The following is a 26,175-nucleotide window of genomic DNA, read 5'->3' as shown; positions in this document are numbered from 1 at the left end:
ACACAAACATAAACAGAATATTCAGAGTAAATGACAACATCCATCTCTCTGCATAAAAGGTCAAAATATTAATCCTGTCTGATATTCCATTCCATCCAGCAAATCTCCTGTAAACAGGTCAAAATTAATCACCATTTACTATTTCTTTTCTTTGAACAATAAATTGTTAAGAATCAAGCATCACCTAAGAGGACACATATCAATAAGGAAACATGATTATTTGGCTTTTGGAAAAATTCATTTTTTATCACCAGCCCATATATCCAAAATGTGACCCCCCAAAAAAAGAAATGAGTACATTTAGTTAAAAAAACAATTATGTACAAAAAAAATTTTTTTAAAAATACATAAATGAAAAAAAAACAAATGTTGACAATATTGACACCTTTGGTATTATATATATTCTACAGAAAAGTTTCGGGAATGGTTAACCATGTGATGATTGTGATTGAAGTTTAGTTTATATATAGACATTCATTACACCTATCATGTCATGAGGATTCTTACAATGGATGGAATACAAAAATGTATGTCCTATGCAACTGTACATCAACATGCATACATTTGTTTATTTAAACAAGACAGTTCAAATTATATAAAAAAAATTTCAATAATGGTACAAAAGTGTGTGGACAAATTCTCAGACAAGGTTAAGAAAAATCTATCTGTTATAGACTGCATTTTTTCCTGTTAAGATCTTTATTTGTCTATTGTGCTAATGTGCTTATTGCTTCAACCTGCTAATCAGTTCTTAGTCAAAGGTCATTCCAAGCTATTTTCCAGTGTGAGTGTAGGACAAAATATTACACAATATCTCCATTATCAGGATTACATAAATCCATTATAACCAGAAACATAAAACAATAGACTGACGTCATCAACTTTATATATAATGATAACCCTTATATCATAAGGATATTAATTTCTGTAGACAGATTCCACTATTTTTTGGTAATAAACTTGGCTCATTAGTTGTTAATTCTGTACTCTAAGCGAGAGAAATATGGAGAAAAAACTACTTGTATTACAATTCCTGTGCACAAAAACAATTGTTTCTGTAGCAACTTCTTCAGGTTTTCTCAAGACAAAAAGTTGAAAAGCCAAAATTATAAAATGTTTAAAGGCATATAGGCCAAACAGGTCTAAATGAAAAAGACAAAAATCATTGAATGTCAACTCTGCCTTGGGGAATTGCAGCTGCAGTTTTAGTGCTATTACATAATCTTATTAACTGAAAGCAGAAATTGTCTTTCGAGTCTATAAGTACCTACAGCTGTATCAACTTTGGAGTACTTTCGTTATATTACATTGCACTGCAAGAAAATTCTGCAGTCATGAGACTATCATGACAACTCATGACAAAACTATTCTAACAGAATAATATTCTATTCAAAGAACAGCAATAAAAGTACTGTTCCTTCACTTTTTGTGTGTTTTTTCTGTGCATGTACTGATTTTGTGTCATGGATGGATACCCCATATCCTTTGTTTCTCTACTAAAGAAACATCAGTGATAAAAATATGATAACAGTCACAATCTTTTTTAATTAAGATCTTTAGTATGCTACATTGGTGGCAGTGACTGATAATTATAAGATGAAAAGAAAACAATTTATTATGATTCCAACTTTCTAACCATCCATTTTTTTACCCGACTATCTTCTCTTTAGTCCATCGTACAAAAAAAACTTTCCAGTCCATTTTCAAACCTTAATTTGTTTTTCGTCCATTATAATTTTGTGGTATTAAGTGTCCAAGGATCAGGTTAGAACGTGATGGTTAATTATTCCCAAAAAGATTGTTAAAAGGATGAGACAATTACTAAGGCAATCGTATATATATTCAGATAAGAGTAACTTCAAACAGACTCTTGAAATTTTGATAATATTCCATATTACATAAATAATATTCTCAAACAATTTTTGCCATTTTTCTTCTGAAAAAATTAGAAAAATAAAGAGTGAATCTGAAGGAACTTCCCCTAGATTACCAGGAAACAAAGAATTTTGTCACTGTCTTTCTTAGTTTGGCTATGGAAACTACCAATGACCTCAGAATTTATTTTTAATATTTTCAGTTTCACCAGACATTTTCTTCAACAGGAAAGCAAATATGGGAAGTTTGGGTGAGCATCAAGACAATGAAAACTTTTACCTTTTTTTCCTCAGGACCATAAACTATTTAGAACTCCTCTTTAACAGGAAGAGATAATAAATTCTCTACAAAGTTCACGTCCACATTTTGACATTTAGAAACAGATAACTAACCTGACGATTCCGTAAAAATTCTCCCAATGGATGACAACTTTACATTGGAATCGTAGTATATTCTCCTACATTGTTAATTAAAACAAAATTTTATATCCCACTGACATTCCCAAGTGCCTGAGAAAAAAATCCATAATTCTCTATATTACAATGATAAACTGAGAAACACAATATTGCTGTCTTTTTTAATTCTGAATCCAGTGATATTCCATAGAAAACACTTTACTTTTTGCATTTTTCTGTTTGAATCTGTCTGGTTGCCATGCCAAAACAAAGATTCCTAAACACTTATTCATATCACCTCAATGAATTGAACATATGTCTGTGAAAGTTACGACTTAAAACCTATGTCAATTTCAGCAGCAGGCATTTACTGAAAAACACTTACGACCTTGCATTTGCACCATGTTAATGCTCTACTAATTAAATGAATCATTAATAATTTTCTATAAATAGCATCCAGGTCATTGAAGAGAAATTATCATCCAGTCTGATCAATACAAACAGCAATACTGCAGAGTACCTCAAAAAGAATTTAATCTTGAAATCTATTGCGAAACAGCTAGTATCAAAAATTACTTTCAACTTAAATAGTTCATTTATATTTTACCTGTTGCGCAAGCATGGCAAGTGTTCTCAATTTTTGTTCCAATTGGAAACTTTGAATTGAACTTTCCCCATCTTTATTTTACAGATAAAAAAACATTTCTGAGGATATACATCTGAACTCTGGTGGATATATATTATCTCATCGCCCATCATACCATATTTCCTTATTTCTAATAACATTCAAATCAATTATTTTTTGTATTATGGCTATCAAGGATTGGCTGATTTGTTGTTTCTCCCGTATGTAACCTAAAATAGAGTCTTTTTTTACAAGTACATCAGGGTGTACACTAAACTTTACTACATCCTCTCTCCACCTCTTCCTTTTCCTATTACTGATTTATCAAATATTTCCACATCTACTTTCTTATAAAAATTTCCTAGGGACAAAAGTTGGATTTAACATTACAATAGGTACTATAGATTTAATAGTTGATCTGCTTTAAATCTTCAAATTTTTCTGTATATTTGTTTTTTTCATTTTCCCTGGAATTCTTCCATTTGCAACAGCATTTATTATAATTACAGAGACTGCAAACTTTTTTTTACTCTATATTATATCCTTTTCTTCATAATGGTAGAAAAAAAGAAAAGAAGATGTCAATGGTCCAATAAGAAACCAGAAAAAGACAGACCACACCACAAGTAAAACACAAAGAGTAAAAAAAAACATTTTCACATACACATTTAAACATGCACCCCACCAAAAACCTGTGGATTAACACGAATGTCGGTTTAGCAGAATCTGCTTCACTCTAATTACACCAATAATGCAATCAGATTGCTTATGTAAATTTGAGTAAGTGGTAGTCAGTGGCACCATGTTATAGTCATGCCAAAGCAGATTGTCAACATATAAGACATTACCTAATTCCTAAACAATAAGTACATTTGAATTCCATAACCCTTAAGAATGACCAAAGGTGAACATTTAAAATGAAAATACAATGATTTTTCAGGACAGAGGATACACAAGATTATGTGTCAATTCTCTGCAAATGCATTTATCAAACTTTCAGTTCAAATACATTTTTTTGTACTAACCACAGGTTTAAAAGATCTAGAAGAAAGATAAACTGTTTGTTTCCACTGCATATCAAAGACAAAAATATCATAATGTTTATCAAAGAATTCAGAATTATCATCCCAAATTGTGTTTATTATGAAACCTTTCATGCTACTGAAACAGAAATACAAATTAATGGGGATCTAATGATGGCTTTTTGTAACAAGATACACCATCATAAAGCATTTGATGGCTAAAATGTCCATTTAACAGAGGATGTTATGTCCATTTATCAGTATATATGTTTTAGCATGTGTTTTGGATGACCTCCTGAACTTCTATGATCAAGGCTACTATAATGAAGACAAGTGGCAGTAAATCTTTTATCCTGCATTTAATTGCTGAGGAAAAAATACCTCAAACAGATCACAATTCCAATTGGAGGAAGTCATACATTTTCAGGGGGTAAAATGCATGGTTAACATGGCTGCCAGAATGCTCTGCACAATCATTAAAAATCACTTACCTGTTTTAAAATGCTCTTAACAGGCACAATTTAACATTAGAAATGTATTTCAATATTTGGGGTTGTCAATCTTAGATTTTGCATCTTTGCTGGGATTTTCCACAACTAAAGGTTGTATCATATTGGGTCCTAAGTGGGCAAAATTTCCTTTTAAAAAATAGTTAAAGTTAAGCTTTTCCATTAATAGTTTTACAAAATGTGAAGTTAAATTTGAGTAGGTTTCCCTAAGTGGGTAGGTGGAAATGACAGTAAAATCTGAAATCAAATTTGAGTAGGTTTCACCAGTAGTGTATGTACAGTGAAATCAGAAATTAAATTTGAGTAGGTTGCCCAAAGTGGACAGGTGGAAATGACAATATCCACTATTAGTATGTGTATAGTGAAATCTGAAATTAAATTTGTGTAGTTCGCCTTAAGTGTATTCTTTTTTAATTTTAGATCATTTTTCTCAAATTTTTTTTTTTTTTGCCCATTTAATTCTCTATCTTTAAGCGCCTAATTTATCTCCATTCTTTATTTTTTGGAAACATTTTTCTGTAGAAATGGCCCATAATTTTCCATTCTATAAACCCCATCCAGACCCTTACAAGAGGACAGGAGTGTGTGTACAGTAAAATCTGAAGTTAAATTTGAGTAGGTTGCCCTAACAAATGACAAAATCCACCAGTAGTGTATGTACAGTGAAAACTGAAAGATTTGGTTGTTTTACACAGGTGTTCAGTGTTCAAAGGTCAAATTTACTAAGAACATTTATTTAAAAATGAGATGATGTGGAAAGATTGCCAATGAGACAACTATCCATTCCTAGTTTGTCCTGATACAAGAGCATGGATACTCTGGTTTACACAAGAGTTAAGTTTGGAAACTTTCCATGCAATAATAGTTAAACATTGTTTGAATACTAGCTCATATGAGCTCTCAAGAGGATTCCAAGCTACATGTAGCTTGCACACAGTATTAATGATTAAGATTTTAAGCAAGTGATGTACTACACATTAAAGCCAGAAGGGATTCCATGCTTCATTTTAACTCAAAAATAAGGTATAGCTATATTCCTTGCTTCTTCAGGGGTGCATACACACTTAGATGAGACAGGAGCATAATCCTTTTCAATTTTTGCAAAGAAATGTTACAAACAGGGAAGAAAAACAAACTTTGTAATCTTCACATTTTTTCAACAAAAAATATAAAATGACATAAAAGCAAATTTTGAACGGATAAGGAAATTGCTGCTTGATAATAATATCACATGAATAATTCATTTTAGGCCCATGATGATACAGTCTTTTAAGTATTTCCATATTTAACATTGTTTAACAATTTTGTAATAATTTGCTAGATATGAATCTCTATATGTGTGTTTATTTGTTAATAACATAAAAACATTGATGATCTTACATCATATCAAGTTCTTAGATGCAAACTTGCTGAACTGTATTTCTGCATTTTCTACACAAACATACACAAATAACATGACTGAGTGCATTAAATACATGTGCAAAAGATCTTCCCTTGATTATGAGAAAATGCAACATTTTCCTAAAAGCTCAAATTTTTCATTTAAAGACTAATTACTACTTAGTGAAATTAAGTACTCAAATTAAATCTTTACCTAAAGTTTGTTGTTTGTTTAACTATTCCTCCAAAATAAATCGAATCACAAAAACTTCTCTTACTTGGCACAAAAATTGTACGAATTCCAAATCTAAGTACAAGATTAAAATCTCACTAACTTTCAGAGGCAGCTAATTTCGTTTATAATTCAAAGAATAACAATTTTTCCAAATTTTAAAGATTACTAATAAAATTTCCCTGTGTGTATATTGTTCAAATGAATATAAGTATCCTTGTTGTCTTAAAAAGGATATGACAGCATTATGTGGGCTTGTAGCAGGAAAGAGACACTAAATAACAGAGAGTGTGTATTTATAAAACGAAAACATGTCAGTTTTAATTCTCAGTCAGATTCTTTCATTCAAATATTTGAGTGTTCTAAGATCTGCATACAGTGTATCTTTTCTTTAAAAACTAACGTTTATATAAGTAGGCATAATACTGTCAACTGCCAATGTGAAGTTTTTCAAAAATAGACTTGATTACCACTTAATTGACTTATAAATAAATCCTTTCTACAGTAAAATTGACTTGATCTTTTGAACAGTGTTTGTCAGTATTATATTGACATTACTTCCAAGTTAACCTTACAGTGGTACAATGTCATGTAAGGACATAACCTCTTAATCACTCACTAATTCTGACCAATGTTCTATCTTTGAAAAATAATTAAAACTATCAAACAGTTACCAGGTTTATTTCATTAACATCAAAATGATCACAGTTTCAAGGCCGGAACCTGTTAAGAGGGTTTTATTTGCATGTATTCTTGTACTTAATTCTGATCTTCCTTGAACATCAAATTACTCATTTTGTTTTAGGTTTGTCCAGTACAAAACATGTATTTTCTTACTTCAAGATTTTTGTTTCTTTGTTGAAGTTTGTTTTGTAGGACTTATCATGTTCACCAATATCTATTTTCAAAAAGTTGTTGAATCTTAAAATTGTCAACATTTATTTCTTGAAAATAACTACTTTAACACCACTTTCAGCAACCATGGCAATATAATGGCAGCCAGACTTTATTGGGGAGGAAGTCAAAGTATGTAGAAAGAACCACTAACTTTGGCAATATAATGGCAGCCAGACTTTATTGGGGAGGAAGTCAAAGTATCTAGAAAGAACCGCTAAGTTTGGCAGGAAAACCGACAATACCTTTAATAAAATGCTTCGCTGAGCGCAGCCTGACACGACCTCAGAGGTCGAACCCTGAACAGTTGGGGCAAATTTGGACACAATATTTAAGCGTGATACTGTCTGAATTTGGATTATGATCAAATTTTTATATAATATAGGTTTCTGACACAAAAAAATTGTGTTCAAAGATCTTATAAATCCATTGCGCAATACTGTGCAATTGAAGATTTCTTCTTGAAACTTTTCAAAAAAATTCGAAATTTTAAAAATTTTGAAAAAAAAAATATGAATCCCATAAAAAATTGGGAAAAAAATCCCCCCCCAACTTTTTGAAACCCCCCTTAGACAATAACCCCAAAACTCAATCCCAGCCTTTCTCTAGTAGTATGGAACCTTGTAGTACAATTTTAGAGAGATCCATACACTTACACACAAGTTATTGTCTGGAAACTAGAAAAATGTTTGTTTTTGGCCCTTTTTGGCCCCTTATTCCTACATGTTTGGGGCAATTAACCCCAAACTCAATCCCAGCCTTCCCTTTGTTATATGGAACCTTGTGGTACAATGTCAGAGAGATCCATACACTTACACACGTTATTGTCTGGAAACTAGAAAAATGCTTGTTTTTGGCCCTTAATTCCTAAAGTGTTTGCCCCCATAACCCCTGAAATGAATCCCAACCTTCTACTTGTGGTATTAAACATTGTGGTACAATTTCAGAGCAATCGAAATACTTGTACACAAGTTATTATCCTGAAACTAGAAAAATGCTTGTTTTGGGCCCCTTTTTGGGCCCCTAATTCCTAAACGGTTGGGACCATCATCTCCAAAATCAATCCCAACCTTCCTTTTGTGGTATTGAACCTTCTTAAAAAATTTCATAGAGATCCATTCACTTAAACTAAAGTTATTGTCCACAAACCAATGTGTCTTCGAAAGACGACGCAATCCCAAAAAAATTTTTGCGGTCGTATAAAAAGTTGCTGAATCTTAAAATTGTCAACGTCTTATTTCTTAAAAATAAGCAGTGTAACCTTTATTGTTTAAATTGAATTTTGAAAGTAGAATTATATTTAACTCTTTAAAAGGAAAATGTAAGTAAAATCCACTTAAAATTTTTTTGGTTTATCAACATTAAACTCTAAATTCAGCTAACAAAAATAACCAAAGAGTCATTCAAATATAATAACGTTTTCCTACTTATTGTCAAACCTTCATTAGCAATACACTAACAATTTAATCAAGGATTGACCTAATAATCATATCTGCTCCATACAAATCTATTTTCTAATCCTTAAATGTGTCACCCAGTCAACCACTCTTAAATATTTTACATCGTTTTGCCAATCCTGAGGACTCTTGTCAAACTAAGAGTGCACACACTGAAATGTCCCTTCAGCTTAACTGACCATAACAACTGACTGTTCTTGAATTCCTCGCAGGGGTATTGACAATAGTACAACTCTTACAACATGATGATGCACATGTATCTAGAAAACAATCAAGTTATCCTAATGAACCATGAAATTTAGGTTGTTAACCTTTAACACATTACAGACCATATAAATGATATAGACCCAGTATTATAGTCAACCTTTTAATCTTAGTAAGTTAATCCATTCCAGAATCAAAAAAGACATACTTAAATACATATATACAATTTTGCATGCAGCCATGACCACTGAGCTATGAAAAAGAGGTTGAGGGCAATGGCCAAATATTTTAGCAAGATAGTTTTCAAAGCATTAAACATCTATATATAAGAACTTAGATACATGGAATATATCGAACTTAGATACCCTCTGAAATATGAAGCTTTATACAGATAGTTAATGCCACCACTGCTAGATAACTCTATGACATAAATCACAAAGTATGTTGCAGGCTAGACAAAATAAGAGCCAGGGTGACAATAGTGGTAATGACTGTGAATGGAGAATTAGATCAAATGTCACTGAACTACCAAGCACATATCTAACATAAAAATAATGTACAGCAAAATTCAGTTATAAGTGCATGCAATTATAAATGCCCCTGTTGAACACTGAAGAAAATGCAAAATTAATAAATGCAATTTCAGGAATTTTTAAAGACAAATACTGGCATTAATGCCTCAGAATTTAAATGTCAACTGAAATCAATTTGATGCTCAAATCACCACAGTCTTTTGCATAATAAAAACGTGGAAATGATTATAAGAATTTACAGTAATTGTGACATAAGTACTTACAACAATCATCTCTGAAGGTTCTAGTAACAAACATTCACTGTTTCTTCTTGTACATCCTGGTGTTCTTTTACCAAAACTGAAAATGTAAAAATTTTATTTTCATTTGATGATCTTTAAAACCAATTGAGAACTTGAATGATTAATTTCCCTGATCTTAATATTGTGTACCAAAAAACACGAAAATCCATACCAGAAAACTCAAAGTTATTTGAAGAGGAATAAGACATTTTAAAACTTTTTGATTTCAGCAATATAACTGGATCTGGAGTGATGCACACATTAAAGTTCCATAACACTTAGATTTTGATATGAGTAAACTTTCATTTAAATTTGAAAAGAATCCTAAAAGAAGTGTTCATGTCATTTTGTTATTTTTGAATCTTCAAATTGATATGCTTGTGATAAGGTGTACTATGAATAACTCTGTTGTTCATTAGAACATGCTTTCTAAAACATTCCCTGAAAAGCTTTGTATGTATCATTCTATTGGAGGATAGACACTTTATCAAATAACACAATAGTTATGTATTATAAAACCATATTTTTAATGTGCTTTCAGAGCCAGAGAATACAATAAATGCAGACGTTTCATAATTCAACGTTTAGAAAAAACCATTACAGATTAATTTAACTTTGTGCTTTGAAGTTTTTATAATGTTTTGCTTAGTGTTTTCACAACCTTCACAAGAGGAAAATGACTATTACAATACTTAGAACTCAAATTGAAATTTCCGGCAAATTATTATGTAACATGAGTTAAGTGTTAATTACTTGATGATAATTTTTATCAATATCATTAGCATTTACCATGTTCAATGAGGAATATATAAAGGGGGATTCTTAATCATCTATATATAACTGAATGCATGTCAAGTCAAGTTTTTATATTGTCAGCGGTTTACTGTTTTACACCGAAATTTTCCACTTCTTCATTTTACACTATATATAGAACAGGGATTGTGTCCATCCATGTTCTACCAAAGCTTTGTGATAATTAAACATGCCATTTTGTCTTAGGTATATACATTGTAGAATATTGGTCATATGACTCCTAATGTTCTATGTATTTATACATCCCAGGCTATACAATTTTTAAGTTTGAATGTTCCTGATGAAGGTATATAGAAAAGCGTTTCAGAGGGACGGGACGCATAAAATTTATAAAGAGTTATTCTCATTAAATGTGATCAACTTTCCTGTCCAAAATTCCGTTAGAACTACCTTTTTGTGTTTTTGGATATTAACTTAATATTTATCAGCATAAATGATTTACTGCTAAATAGAAACAGTTTTAAGTAAATCTGAAATACTTAGTTTTATAATACAGACTGTATGTATTAGGGTGTATTTAATTTACACCAAGACCTTATTGTCAATGCAGAATAATTGTTTTCAATAATTTGGGAGGGTTTTTTTCAGCGATTTGATCATATGTTATTGAAAAACCTGATAAATGCAGGGTATCCAATTCCATTTAACATGTAAGTAAATATGTTGGTGCAAATCAAATTACATCACAAAATTTGGAGAAAATCTCAGATGACTCATTAAATTTTCTCAGTTTCTTTGATTATGAGTATTCCTAGAAATATAAAGTAATTTAGCTCCCACAAAGCCTTCAGTGAAACATCAATTTGGTACTAACTTCCTTCCATGTCTCTAAATAGAAAGACAATAAAAGTCAATTATATAATATATAAAATACTGATGTCACATCTTACATATTCAGAACTTATTTCAAAATACCAACTCAATTACCGCAGATCGTGAGAACATGCCAAATTAAATATTAAAACAACCAATGCTTATAAACAAAATATGACGTGAATACCTTAAGTCTCTTGAGTCTAAATCTGTGATTTTCTCTGACAAATTTCTAATTCGAAGAGTCTGAGACAACCATAGATTCCTATCATTACACATATCATTTTTTACATTATCACTATATACAGTCTCCCTACAATCACTCAAATCATTATCCCTGCACAAATTAGTTCTGTTGTTGTTGTCATTAGCCAAATCAGTTAAAGTGCTTCCAGTTAGATAGACCAACATGCTTTAGAAACTCAATAAATCAGACGACAGAATGACTTTTCCTAATTTTACAGTAAAATGGATTTTCTTCACACTTCTCTATAAATTCCATCAATTCCTTAATTCTCATCATTTATAAAAACGTTTTCAAAGACATTCACTTTCAAAGAATATATTTTTCGCTTAATCATTGTGATTTTGTTCTTGGAAAGCAATAGAGACATGTCTCCGCTTTTCACATACATGTAACATATATATATATATATATTACCATCAAAAATTAATCACATGACTGTTGATAAATTCAAAATTGAAAAACAAGTACTATCCAATAAAATGCAGTTGATTAGCCTCCTCATTAAGATATATACTGTAGAAAAATTAGCCGCGATGACACAACTTAATTATCCAACAAAATACACAAGGTACCAATGTGTGATGAAAAAAAAATATATATTTGCTGATAAAAATTATCCACTGATTACAATTCTGATAATGATTACATGTTATATTGTACACTCTGATAATTAACTTATAAATTCTGTCCCACACTGTGTCAACCCCAATATCATAATGTTTAACTTAGCCCAGGAGAGTTCAAGTCAAATTTTCAATGATTTTAAATTATTCAAATTTGTCCATTTTACTCCATTTAAAGTCCTTTATAACATGACTATACACAAGAAATTAACATTTACAGCATATAAAGGGTATAAACTTTATCAATCAATAATAGTCCCCAGGTACACAAAGAGGAATATGTAAATGTAAGGCTAGTTATTGCCCAATTAAAATCATAACTCCTAACTTGCAATATCTCACATAACCACACACAAACATTGCTCAAGCAAAACTTTTTATACACATCTGACTATTTATCATGTCATTCTACCAACAACATGTATGTTGATAGTTCAGTATGTGTTTTTTCCTTGGTCACCAATGTACAGTTGATGACCTGACCATGTAAAAAAGAAAAATTACAATTAACAATTTAATTTTCATGTTATGATGACTATACATGTTCTGATTAACGTTTATTTTTATTATTAATAAGTATTTCAATTTCAATTTCCATGTATAAAATGGCCATCATGATCACAAAATTAGACTGTGAAATAAACTCAATTCAGGAATCTTTGAACCTTACTACAAATTAGAAAGGAAAGGCTAATTACAATTTTATATGTTGTGTCTGTGATGGTTTATTATACAAAAAACTCACTTGGGAAAAATATTCATCTAATTGAATTACCAAACAAAAGGTGCGACATCTTATTCAATTAAGGGTAAAGTTACTGCAATTCTGAATGTTTTTTCAATTAGGGTATTCTTTTTTTAATTGCATGATGTTCATTTATAAGATGTACTGCTTTCTGGAAACACTGCCAAAAAGTTAAAGCAAATTACTATATGGTATTAGTTTTGCTCATTGTTGAAGGCTGTACAGTGCCCTGTAGTATTTTACATCAATGCACTTGAAATTTTCTTTCTGGTTGATACCTCATTGGCATTCATACCAAATCTCCTTATTTTTACACTGATCTTATATATTGATTGATTGATTGATTGATTGGATGTTTAATGCTACTTTGAGCACTATTGTGCTATTTGAGGTGGTAAATTTTTAATGATGGAGGAAGCCGGAGTGCCTGGAGAGAAGTGATCCCATATATGCCAGTTAAAAGGTTAGTTATAGCTATAGGTGCATGTAAGAGCAAATCACTGTTTCTCAGACTGTTCCATCTTAGCAATTGACATGTTTCAGAACCAAAAAGCTGTTGGTAAAATCAAAAGAGTACCGACTTCTTACAAGAAAATTGGTTGCCATATATATGGTTTCTGTTGTAATTACAGATGTACTTAAAAAACTGTTCACTAGATGTTAATAATACCTTCTCTCTTATTAATATGTCTGTCAATATTTTACACCTGTCTACCTAAAAATTCCTTCACTACTTACATAAATACAACATATTCAAACCATCAAAGAAAAAACTTGAAAGTGTTGAAACAAGTGTCTGTTTTACAAATATTTTTACTACTTTCTGATTGGAATGAACTTTTGACACCTCACAAGGACAAATCAATTTCTCTACCATTTATCATGTTAAATTTGGTCTGCTCTACAAAGAACAATGTTAACTAATGATTGAATGAACCATTAAGGTGAGTTTCTGTTGTTAATACAAGTTCAAGGACCAATTAATCCTCAGTCATAACAAATCAATTTCAAAAATAGTAGATTTGTTTTTGTTTTTGTAGGATTCCTATCATAAAGGTTAGTGTTGAATTTATTAAACCAATCTCTAAATATTGTCATTAAACAAATAAAATGTTTGTGACATATTACAAATAAACATGAATTATATTAATGCAAAGAATGAAGAAGAATAAAAGAAGAATGTGTCTAAGGACACAAAAGCCCCTCTCAAGCTTCAAACAAACTAAAATGGGACAGATGGATGGAAAGACGGAAGGATGGAAAGACGGAATAATGGAATGATGGAAAGATGGAGGGACAGAAAGTGTTATTTTTTAGTTTCAATAATCACATATTTCGAAGTTACTTAATGTCAGTAGATATTTGTTATTATCCAGTGTGTTAACTGTAGTGTTTGTAAAAACCACATATATAATGTGTTTCACTGTCAACCAATATGTCTTGTAAGACTGCTTAAGGCTTTATTGTCATACTCAAGATGAAGAACTTTTCTTGTACCAAGCTTTGTCATTTCTAGTCTTACATGTACAGGGTCAACCCTTGTTCATATCACACATGCAAAATGAAATTATGTATATATAATGTATCCTTTTATTTCATCTTCCACATTTGTTTTATTTTTGTTAGATGTGGTATTTCAGTGGCAAAATATAAGTTGTCATAATGGTGACTTAATTCATCTTGAGGCTTCATCAACCAATTCAAGTACAGTAGGTATAAATAAGGGGCCAACATGTACATGTAAATAATACTTGAAGTCAATATATCTTACATTTTAAATCTCAATAGTACATAAAAAGATGATTATTTGCTTCAAAGTAGCAAGTATCTAAAGACAGCTGAAATGTCATTCATATTTATATGAGACAAAAGCTGCAGGATCCAGGAAGAAAATTTCATAATCTGAGCTTGGTTAACCATTCTGATATTTTTCTCGCTTCCTACATACCAATAAAAAATGTCAAAAGCTTAAATTCTCTTGTTAATTAAAGAAAAATATGTTTATCCTTCAATAAAATTATATATTTTTCTCTGATGAAAAGATTTTTCTCATTCAGCAAGGAATTACAAATCATCAGAATTTATCCATAGATTTTTTTTAATTCTTAGTAATAAACACAAATGCACTGACATGACAACTCATAACAAAAAAGTATTTCATCTTTTCACAAACAATTCTTACTGGGGTTTTTGCATGACATAGATTCCATATGCTTATAACTTCAATGAAATCTCATTATCTTTTCTTTTATCAAACTTTGTTTTTGACAAAAAAACATATGTCTCATCACAGATTTATCAATTAAAGTTTTTGCTGTGAGGAAACCTAATTGGAGGATCATAGGAGTCGTAATTTCTCAAATGGAAAATGTATAAGGAAAAACAATATTTAAATACTAAATGGGGAGTGTGTCCATGGGACACAGATGATGCCCCCGCTTACATATCATATAAAGTTATAAAGGGACATAACTGAAGAACAGTAAAAGTGATGCTACCCAAATTTGTACTTGATCTGAGTTTTGTGGTAATAAATATTGTGTATAAGATTCATAACATTTAGTTGAGGCAAACTTAAGTAGAAGAACGGAAACAAAAAATTCAGCATTTTTTCCATTTGTAAACGGGTATAACTCTGGAACTTTTAAAGTGACACCACCAAAATTCAAACTTGATCTGTATTATGTGGTAATAAGCATTATAGTATAAGTTTCTTAACATTTGGTAGAGCAGAGGCAAACTAAAGTTAGAAAACAGAAACCTACTTTGGGACCTATGGACGTACGTACGTACAGGCGGACAGACAGACAAGGGTAAAACTTAATGCCCTCTCCGCTACGGCGGGGGCATAAAAATGTATCTTGTCTAAAAAAGAAAGGATTCTTAACATTTTTGTCATGTTATGTATGTTCCAGATAATGCATGATTATTTAAAATGCTGGCATATATCAAGCTTTCCTGATTTTTAATTGCCTAAAATGATGGGTGATATTTTTATTTGAAGTAGAGGTAGTGCCCATAGTTCAGTGTTCTCCCTAGTATTTTCAAATATAACTATGGGGTTTCAAGTAGAATGACAGCTTCCTTAAAACCATTGTAATATAACCACATTTTATTCTATTACAAAACCTATTCAGATAGAATCAAATTAACATGGCGTACAGCTGTGTCTAAGGTCCTGGGTAGTGGCGTCAATGCATCATGTTGGCCTATTTTAAGTCATATCTGAGTCTGATTATTTTATCTCCTACTCCAAGTCCTGATGGCTTATAATTTTTTGAGCTTAAACTATACCTCTGGAAAACTGATTTAAGCTTTGCTAACACTTCTTCAAGCTTGTTTTTACAGCATTTGATCAATTTCATTTTGATGTAAGTCTGATTTAACCACACAAATGTTAACAGATGCAATGCCTAAAGGTATTAGTTCCAATAAACTGGTATCACAGTCTATGAAATATAAACTGGTAACCAGGTCACCCACTGATTTATAGCACCAGCAGGTTCTTACTTTCATTTTTTGATGAAGCAAAGATGAGTTTACCACATCTTTTATAGATCAAGATTTAAATAGTTCTCTTGAAAATGCAGATGTTTCAATCAGCCTTTAAATAAATTTAACATTTACAAACTTGTAATTTATTGATCTTTTCTAAAAATGAACCTTAATGACACATTAACTATAAAATAATTCCAGAAAAGAAATGTAACTATTATAACTGAAGTTTAACCTGAAACTAATGTAGAACTATGTCAAAATAGACTATATGCAGATAAAAAGCACCAAGCTTGGTTGTATGGTTATGGCAATGCAGCAAGTCTTTTTTTTAAGGTATAGACCTCTAATAGTATTACCTCTGAATGTATTTTGCTAAAAGACACCATCATTGATTTTCAAGATTCAGGGTTAGACATGTAAGTTTATTTTGGCCTTTTATTCATGAAAACAAGCAACATACTTTTCATTTTCAACCAGGCAACAAAACAGATAATCATGGGTGCTCGTAAATAATTTTGTGTGATTTATTAAAACTTGGAACTTATGGTCTGGCTACTCTGGCATAATATCAATGGAACTGAACCAAATACAAAACTTTATTTTGTTTGAATTTGAAGGATTCCACACTTGTACCAATTCACTTCAAATTAAGGTTCTTGCCAAAAAAAATCTCAGTACATGTTCCAAAAATGAAAAAGTCTAGCATAACCTATGCATTACTATATATACTAGATCAGTGATAAGTTCACATACAAATAAATATGTAAACAAACAAGTCCATTTGCTAGTACAACTTTAAATACTTGATCTTTTGTAAGATATTTAATTACATGTACCCTTAATAACTTCCTGCTAATCTAAGCATGTTAATTTGTAACACATGTAATAGATTAAATTAATGGGTGACTAAGAGAATTATAAAGCACCATACAGTGATACTAATTTCTTACTTATTATATCACTTACATGTGTAGATAAGTTGTAAAACACAGATAATCATTAGGAAAATCACTATATACACATGTCATGTAATTGTGGATTAATGGTGTTGTCAGTTTGTTTTTGACTTGTGAGTTTGAATATCCCTTTGGTATCTTTCACCTCTTTTTTTTTAAATGCATATGCATGAATAAATGGAGATGTGGGTATTCATCAATGAGACAAAAACTCAATTCATGCAAATTGACACAAATAAAACACACAACATCAAGGAGTCAACATGTGTATATAATATGTATGTTCAGTTATAAATAAAAATTAATTTTGTTGATTGAATGTATAAAAAAAAATGCCTTTTGAGTGCATACAAACACATTCAACTATTTGTGATGATTGATTGACAAAACTTGCATTTTCAATAAAAATTAGGCATGTTTAATATTTCACAAACATTTGTTTAAATGGCAGCATTGTATTGTACAAATTGGCTATTTTGCATAATGTCAGATTATCACCTGACAGTTTTCATATCAGATATATTCATGATATTATCAGGTCAAGATATCATTCCAAGAACATAAGGCATGAGGGCTGATATTATAATATGATAATATTAAGCTATATTTCAGAAGGTGGAACACCTGGACCTTTAATACTTTCCACATATAATGCAGTCATTATCAGTAAAGCTGGCAAGACATTTTGCTGTGTGCTCTCTTGCAAAATGTCAGGACACATAGACGGTCACATTCAACAAAGAATCAATTTAGAATGAAGAGCTTCAAATTAATTTCATCAAACTATGCCACAGAAATCAAACGATCAACATTTATCAATATTAGATAAGTCTAAATCATTGGTGATGGAAAACAGCCAAACCTAGATTCCATCTACTAAATATAAACTCAGTGATACTGCTCAAAGATAATGCCATCTGTTTCAATATCCATATGAATATGAATCACATTTTTTTTTAATTCCCAAATGGATTAATTGATAAAGTTAAAAATCCCTCTTGTTGGTGATTTTTCAAAGTGAATGCTGGTGAATTTGGGTGATACACTCGGAAATATCTCTCTGTATATTCCACAAGTAATATGACCCAATGAAGCATTGAAGTACATTGTACTAGAAAGCAAAGTTTTTCATTCTGCAATTCTGACTGGATGCTTTTAAACTTACTGTAAAGGTGAGGACCACAATTTATACAGAAATCAGATTTTTGGAAGTTTAAAGCGAATTCCTTTTCTAAACATTTCAATAAATAAGTAGTAATATAACTAGTATCAAGATGAAGATAGACAAATAAATAAATATAATTTGTCCAACAAATTGTCCTGGGATTTTACAAGTATTGATATTTATTTCTTTGCAAACTTCAGACAAAATTATGACTGATGTGACTCAAAGGTAGATCAAATAAAGACGAATAATTCATCTGGTCATCCAAACAAGTAAAACTGTGAGCTACTGCTCACTGATGATACCCCCGCCCAAATATTTCTGTAAACAGGAAGTTGTTCAGTGATGAATCTGAAAACGCATCACACGGTAAAGCTGACTTATATAAACCCTGAAACCAAATTTCAGAAATCCTTGTCAAGTAGTTCCTGAGAAAAATGTGACGAAAATTTTCAACTTGGCTATCATGTGTAAAATAATACAAGTGTTTGGTAAACAGGAGGTTGTTGAGTGATGAATCTGAAAACGCATCACACTGTGTAACTTACTTATATAAACCCTGAAACCAAATTTCAGAAATCCTTGTCAAGCAGTTCCTGTGAAAAATGTGACGAAAATTTTCAACTTGGCTATCATGTGTAAAATAATACAAGCGTTCGGTAAACAGGAAGTTGTTGAGTGATCAATCTGAAAACGCATCACACGGTGTAACTTACTTATATAAACCCCGAAACCAAATTTCAGAAATCCTTGTCAAGTAGTTCCTGAGAAAAATGCGACGAAAATATTCATCGGACTGACTGACGGATGGATGGACTGGCGGAAGGACAGACAGAGGTACATGTAAAACAGTATACCCCCACTTTTTTAAAGCAGGGGTATAATAATTGTTAAAGGGGCATTAGCTACGAGATATAAACAAAATTAATATGTGATTTTTTTTTTTGTTCAATAATTAATGAAAGTGAAATAGTGAAATAATAATTCGCTTTTAGCAGCCAGTTTAGTTCAATTTGGCAAAATAAGCTAAGAAACATAGCCGATGAATTATTCACTTGCAAGTGAATAATTCGACGTCATAGAATCCGTATTCGTGTGACCTTCAATTTAACCCATTAGCAAGAGATTGGTTATGCATGTATTAGTCGTGTTCAGCCATTAAAAGGAAAAGAATGTCAACATTTCATTGAACTCAGATTCGATCCACAAAAAATCACTTATACAGGTATTTTTTAAACCTATAACATGAAATCAAACAGACCTAGAAAAGTCCAATTGCACGAGGTCGCTATCTATTTACATTTATGTTTATGTTTATCTCAGGTTATGTGACCATTGGCAGTATTCGGAGGTCATCTCGATTGTTAATTAGATGGGGTCTAAGACTAAAATACACATGAAATACTGATACATATTATCGACTCCATGCATTGCTAATTGTTTATTTCAGACTTATTGTAATTTGGATATACGTTTTAGTAGGTTATAAATCAAATATGAGAACTTGAGTCAAATCGGTGAACATGAATTTGACAGCTAAATGAAATATTTGCCATTAGACATTATATTTGGATCCTATATACAATGTATAGCTAAACTTCAACCCAATTGGATGCTAATCTGTTAACACTTGGACTTGTATTTTAACACATATCACTATATCAGCATTCTTGATATTTTGGTCAGTGGGTCTCTCACAAAATTTTATTTCTATTCCAAGACTAGCAATATAATACTCTTAATTAATTAAACAGCACAACACTTATCCTTCATACATTTCTGCTTTAGTCATTGTTTACTGTCATTTGGAAAATGTATTTGAAAACATTATTATCAGATAATTTCCGAATGTAGGACAGAAAGTCACAGGACAAAAAGTCACAGACAAAAAGTCACGGACAAAAAGTCACAGGACAAAAAGTCACAATTCAGTTTTGAGATTATTTTTCTTTAAACAAAAAAACACTAATTTTAAAAAAAAATTTTTTTTTTTTTTCTTGAACTATTATATATGAAGCAACTTTGTAATTAAAATTTAATCAATAAATATCAATAAGTATCAAATAATTGTTATGATAACAAAATGTCAAAGTGGCTTCGTACTTAAATGGCTTCATTGTGCCAAGAAATATATCCTTTGCATGATTAAAATTTAATAAATTTTCATTTTTCAAGGCTTATGAACAATGTCCTAAACTTAAAAATGAATATATGAAATAAAAAGAAAATATTTCAATATCTTTCTCTTATATATTCAAACAATTGTCAACAAATTATTTGTGACTTTTTGTCCTGTGACTTTTTGTCCTATCAAATTTGTGACTTTATGTCCTGTGACTTTTTGTCCTGTGACCTTCTGTCCGTTTACCTAATTTCCATGTAACACTTAAAAGACAAACTCAAAGTAGCCACATACTTTATAATTTTTTTCATACAAGTCAGAGATCAGAGATCAGATTTTATTTATTTCAAAAGCATGTTTCATCAAGGCAAATTGAAGAATCAGCTTTACATTTGGCCATTTTTGAATGTATTCTTTTTTCTTCAAAATCAGTTGATACTTAAAAATCAAAGGCCTTTCAGCAAAATCGGCTGGACTTATCAAGCTACATGTACACATGTAAATGCAGCTATATACATGTAGACCTATTCTTTTATAATAGATTATTCAGAATTTTTTCTGTAGTAGATGATATATATAAAAAACTATTATAAGCTTTGATTTACACATTATTGTAGCTTAAAATCAACAAATTGAGTTCTTCTACCCAATGATCCAAATATATCCCTGATTCGTTACAGAGGGATAATATCATGCCAGCCTTGAAAGAAAAAGAGTGTCCCCCCTCCCCCTTAAAGCTGAAACACTATACAAGTTATTACCTTATAAACTCAACTTCCTGGATCATATTTGCCATTTAAGTTTTAAATAAATAAATCCATTTTATGAAAAAAATTCATTTAACTGTACACAACATTTCTGGCACTTTCCATTCCCCTTTAATGAAGAAAACAGAATTTCACATGAATAGTACAAACTAATCCTTTTTCACCACATTCACAGGAGATGGCACAAATGATATTACATCACTTCAACACTTCACTATCTCTTCATGACAAGACGTATACATATCATTTTTTATTTGCTGCAGTATCTTAACTGCACCTTTGCATCAATGAAAAAATACATCTACATAACAGTATGCGCTAAATGCCCTGTTTTAAGTTTGGGGTATTAAGTGGCCGCACTTCCTAATTGCATCCAAGATCCTGTGCCATGTATCAACTTTCCACTTGAAAGTTTTCTAACATAATGATCTGTACTCAAGCTGGGATATTAGTTCAATGGTTCTGAATATCTTTAGATTCTTGAACTTTTATCAAATTGTTGATAACTCCAAATTCTTATGCTCCAAAAATTGATCAAGATTTCATTCAGATGGTTCATTTTGTCATATTCTATCATTTTCTCATACACCAAAAAATCTATTTATGAAATTACAATCAAAGAATTAAGTTTCTTCGCTTTTCACAGCAATTCCATCCAAACACTAAATTGGAATTATATTTTGTTTCCACAGTGAAAAAGTAGTTTCCGCAAAAAATCTAACAGTTAATTTACATGACGTGTCATCACTAACGAAAAATCTGATTTCAACAAAGCAAATCAAATAAAAAAATAAAAAATCCAATTTGTTCCAGTATTCCAAGTTCAAACTAACGTTAATATCTCATCCAAATGAGAAAAGTTCGAAAAGTACACAAAATGTTTATAAACATCGGGTGTGAAATTGAGTTAATTAAACACATTCCTTTCTTTTACTATCTTCACTCCATAACAAAGATATTTTACAGCTCATATAAATCTCAATGATTCACAAATATACAAAGTCCATTGTTTGGGTATCACCTCTTAAAGATCAAATATTGACTTATGAATCAGCCTAAAGAGGGTTAGAGATAACAGCTACTAATCACTTAGTAAGCTAATTAATATTCCTTTTATCAAAGATAATCGCTATGGTCATTTGATCTCATATCTATCATAAAAAATCTGACATCTGGACATACTGCTGGTAATTGTTTGATAATATACAAAGCATGTTATTATTACAATATATTGTCAATTACCCAACAATTTTATAAAGCCAGGACAATAAAGTAATATAATTGGTTTTCATACTGCTGTCTTGGCCATCAACAAATATTGTTAACTTAAGTGTTACAAGAATTAGATTTTACAATTGAAAAGAACATATTCATCTTTAATCTTTTTTATTCATCTTTATATTTTACATTTTTTACTTCCAGTAGAAATTTTTTGCGACTTTGATATTTTTATTTGCTTTATAAACTTTATGATGCATTATACATAACAAAGACCATTATATTACTGGCCTTTATAAACCTAGTTTTTTTGCCAGATGACACAGCCCATTGTTTTACATGTGCATTGTAGCATGGGAATTATAAAAGGATTACATTTTATTATCATTTCCATGTTTACACAGGAATGTCACAATCAATTCATCAAAACATACGCAAAATTTTACATTTTTATACTTTTTTTTCCCACAGATAAAAAAATTAAATAAGTTGGTTAAATAGATAGTTTTATATATAAATGCATTGCCAACATAGTAATATATTTATAAGGGAGCAAGATAATAATCACTTCATTTTCATTGAAATAGAAAGGTAGATTTTTTAATAAGTTCAATGCTTTAAATATTTACAAATATCTTTTTTTTTCCAATATGCTGTTTATTTTCCTCCCCCCTAATAGTTCAATTAATGTTCAAGTGTTAATAATTAATATACCATTGCAGAAATTCCCCTAGCTATAGAGAATACATCCCAATTATAACACAACATAAACAGGTCTCTATCAGTTTTCCTGCTTTGATAACATCTATCACAATTGATTTTGACAACTCCATGATAAAAGTACCAATGTCATGATTTCCAATGTATCCAGAACTTTCAAATGAAAAACAAATTTTGCAAGCTTCCATTAAAAGGCAACTAACAGTTGAAAAAAAAAATATTTCCTTCAAGTATCAAAATGTAATTAGATATGGGTGATGGAATAAAAGCTCTAGTTGACTTCTATGAAAGTGCATATTGTCACAAGGGACATCTCTAAATCAATAGAATATTGTTAATTTTTAGAATTTTTTATCAGATTTTACTACAACACTCAGGAATCAAATTACAGCCTTCCTTATCAAAATATTTTTTAACATTCAGTGCATTACATTTGTGTGTAAAAATGTTTCGCTTGTGTGTTGCTTTTTATTACACTTGCACACATTAATTTTTAGAAAAAAAGAATAAATGTTCATTGGGAAATTAGCATAAAAATAAATCACTTTCTAAAATTTCCAACTTGACAGTAAACAAATTGCTTTTATTGCCATTCCTCATCTTAGCATTTGCAACAACATATGTATTTGGTATGATTGACTAAAATCTTATTAAAAAGCTGTATTAGATGTGGAATAATATGGAGGTCATTATGTCCCACTGGTAAAGACTAACAATTTCTCAGACATTTTCATTTGTTTTTACATAAAGTTCTATCCCTAAGCACCACTGTTGCCATTTGTTTGTCTTCTACTGCAGTTATAACATGCAGATGCTGGGCATTACTTAGTATACATCAATGAGTGACACCATTATGACATAGCAACCCAACAACACAAAAAAAAACCATCTCAAGTTCACTTGTTCTTCTGCTCTGCTGAAACATGCCTACCTTGTAGAGATTTTGTCAAACATATTTCCAAGCATAGAGACTCAATCACACAGCAAAAAGCTAATCTGACTTAGGAAAGTATATAAACAGACCCTTATAGATACATATACAACCAAGATTTTTAAATGCTAATTAATTTGATATAAAGCAATAATTCTATACATGGTATATTTGCAAGACACAAAGTTGTCCCTTTATCTTATATTTATGGTTATATTCAGGACACATATACTCATATATACATGATAAAGGTCTAACTATCTTAAATTTCGAACTAAATTTAGTGAAATCTACTTAAAATATGAAGATAGTCGTATCTATTTACATTTCAATCCTCAGATTTCGGCTTTTAAATAAATTGTTTCAATTTGATGATATGTAAATATTTTTGTGAAACACTATCTCCTAGACCTTCCAATTATGTTGACTACTTATATCTGATACAATGTCTGCTCCTTAAAAATATCAGATATACTGACAATGCAATTCATTTTTTGTATGCCCTAATTTAGGGACAAGTGCATGCCCCATACAATAATTATCAATGGCTAACCTTCTAGTGGGCATGCTATACAGTGTGATAATATCCACTCATTTTTGCCAAACATTCTGTTAAAAATGAACTAACCTCTAATCAAGGTCTCCAACAAATAAATATAAATATTAACAATGAATAAATTGTTTGACACATTAATATGTTTTGCCTATAGTGGTTGCCCTTAAACTGACCTAATCACAAGCTTTAACAAATTGTTGATGCACACTGCCAATCCACGGAAACAGCACGCTCAAATCTATGCTACATGTCATGGTGAGACAAACAAAGGAGATGCAGGGTAAATATAATGAGGCAGCAACACAGCAACACAAAAATCCAAAAGTTTTGATCCAATTATGAAAGAAAATTGAAATCCATGACTCCAAAATGAAGGAGGTTATCAATGCATAACAAGGCAAGGTGGTAGGCAGGCAATCAGCTCAACTTCAAGTCTCATTTTATAAAAAAAAATTAAATGACAGAAATGTTGGTGTTTATTAATAAACTGTATATAAGCATTATATATGAATTGAAAGGGGCTTTAACTCCTTGAATATCAAAAAAGTAAAATAACAAAAATACCTAACTCCAAGGAAAATTCAAAACGAAAAGTTCAGAAGTGACAGTTGTTAATTAAAGTAACACCTATAATAGCAAATTTGGTTTACATATCTAAATGCAGTTTGGTGATACAAACATTACACATTTACTATATAAACACATATGCCAAGTAACTTAGAGGTCCTTGTTCATTCTTACTTTGTATAGATAGCTCTATTGCTTTCCCACATTTAAGGGATGGCAATTTTTGGTAGAATCAATACTAGAGTACTCAGTTCAACTACTTTGATAATATCAGTAATTAAAGTTTTTAAGTGTTAAGTTTCTTTGTTATTGTGTTGTCTCTTTAATACCCTCAAATAATGTGAGTAATTAACTGTACACAATACAAAAGACAATTTGTTTAAAAGGATAGTAGCTACGATTTTCATTAAAATTATTTTTCTAATCTATATGCCGGATTTTGTACAAAATGTTTATTTAGAATTTACTTTCTAATTAGCATTTAGAAGCTTTTTAAAGTTTTACACCTGAATTTAATTTTTGTCTATAGACAAAAATTCGATGTTAAGCCAACCCTTATTCATATGACCTATGTTGACCTTAACTCCGCAGTTCCCAATGCACAATCGCAAGTTGTCCCTCGAATGGAAAATGTCGAACAGAGGAATGTTATCGCAGAAATGGAACGTGTGTTAACAGTTTCTGCGAGAAAAAGAAACAATAAAGAGGTGCAGACAAGTTATTGTAAATTCAAAATAAATAACGGCGATGAGATCGGTCATTAGAATCATTTACAAACATGTACACCCGTCACACAGATGAAGTCATTATATAAGCAGTCGACATTACGACGGTTTGCGATATGTAAAAAACATTTCTGAACTTTTCGAATCCAGATCACATGAAAATAAATCGTGACGTGTTCAAATCATTATTGTCCAAAATATCTTTATAAATTTAAGAGCAGTGATCTCACAACTTAGAAGACATTAAAAATCAACTTCTTACAATTTAATATTATTCTTCCTGTGTACCCTGCATGAAGGCC

The 26,175-nt window shown here is 30.8% G+C and overlaps 1 protein-coding gene across 10 annotated transcripts in view; it reads right to left on the bottom strand.

The window, feature by feature from the left end:
* Nucleotides 1-26,175, bottom strand: part of LOC127709431 (rap guanine nucleotide exchange factor 6-like) — a 92,687-nt gene that overhangs the window by 48,510 nt on the left and 18,002 nt on the right. For 7 of the 10 annotated variants that reach the window (XM_052214961.1, XM_052214957.1, XM_052214960.1 and 4 more), the window contains exon 5: nt 9,390-9,465. In XM_052214961.1, the coding sequence (XP_052070921.1) occupies nt 9,390-9,465 (76 nt within the window). Of the gene's footprint in view, nt 1-2,267; nt 2,674-6,020; nt 6,238-9,389; nt 9,466-21,150; nt 21,813-26,175 lie in introns of those variants that run through there. The other 3 variants (XM_052214964.1, XM_052214966.1, XM_052214967.1) reach the window with 3 other exon arrangements.

The sequence above is a fragment of the Mytilus californianus genome, unplaced genomic scaffold, assembly GCF_021869535.1.
Source record: "Mytilus californianus isolate M0D057914Y unplaced genomic scaffold, xbMytCali1.0.p SCAF_7, whole genome shotgun sequence".
Classification (NCBI taxonomy): domain Eukaryota; kingdom Metazoa; phylum Mollusca; class Bivalvia; order Mytilida; family Mytilidae; genus Mytilus; species Mytilus californianus.
Note: the sequence above shows the minus strand (reverse complement) of the source record. Positions and strands in the feature narration are given on the sequence as shown.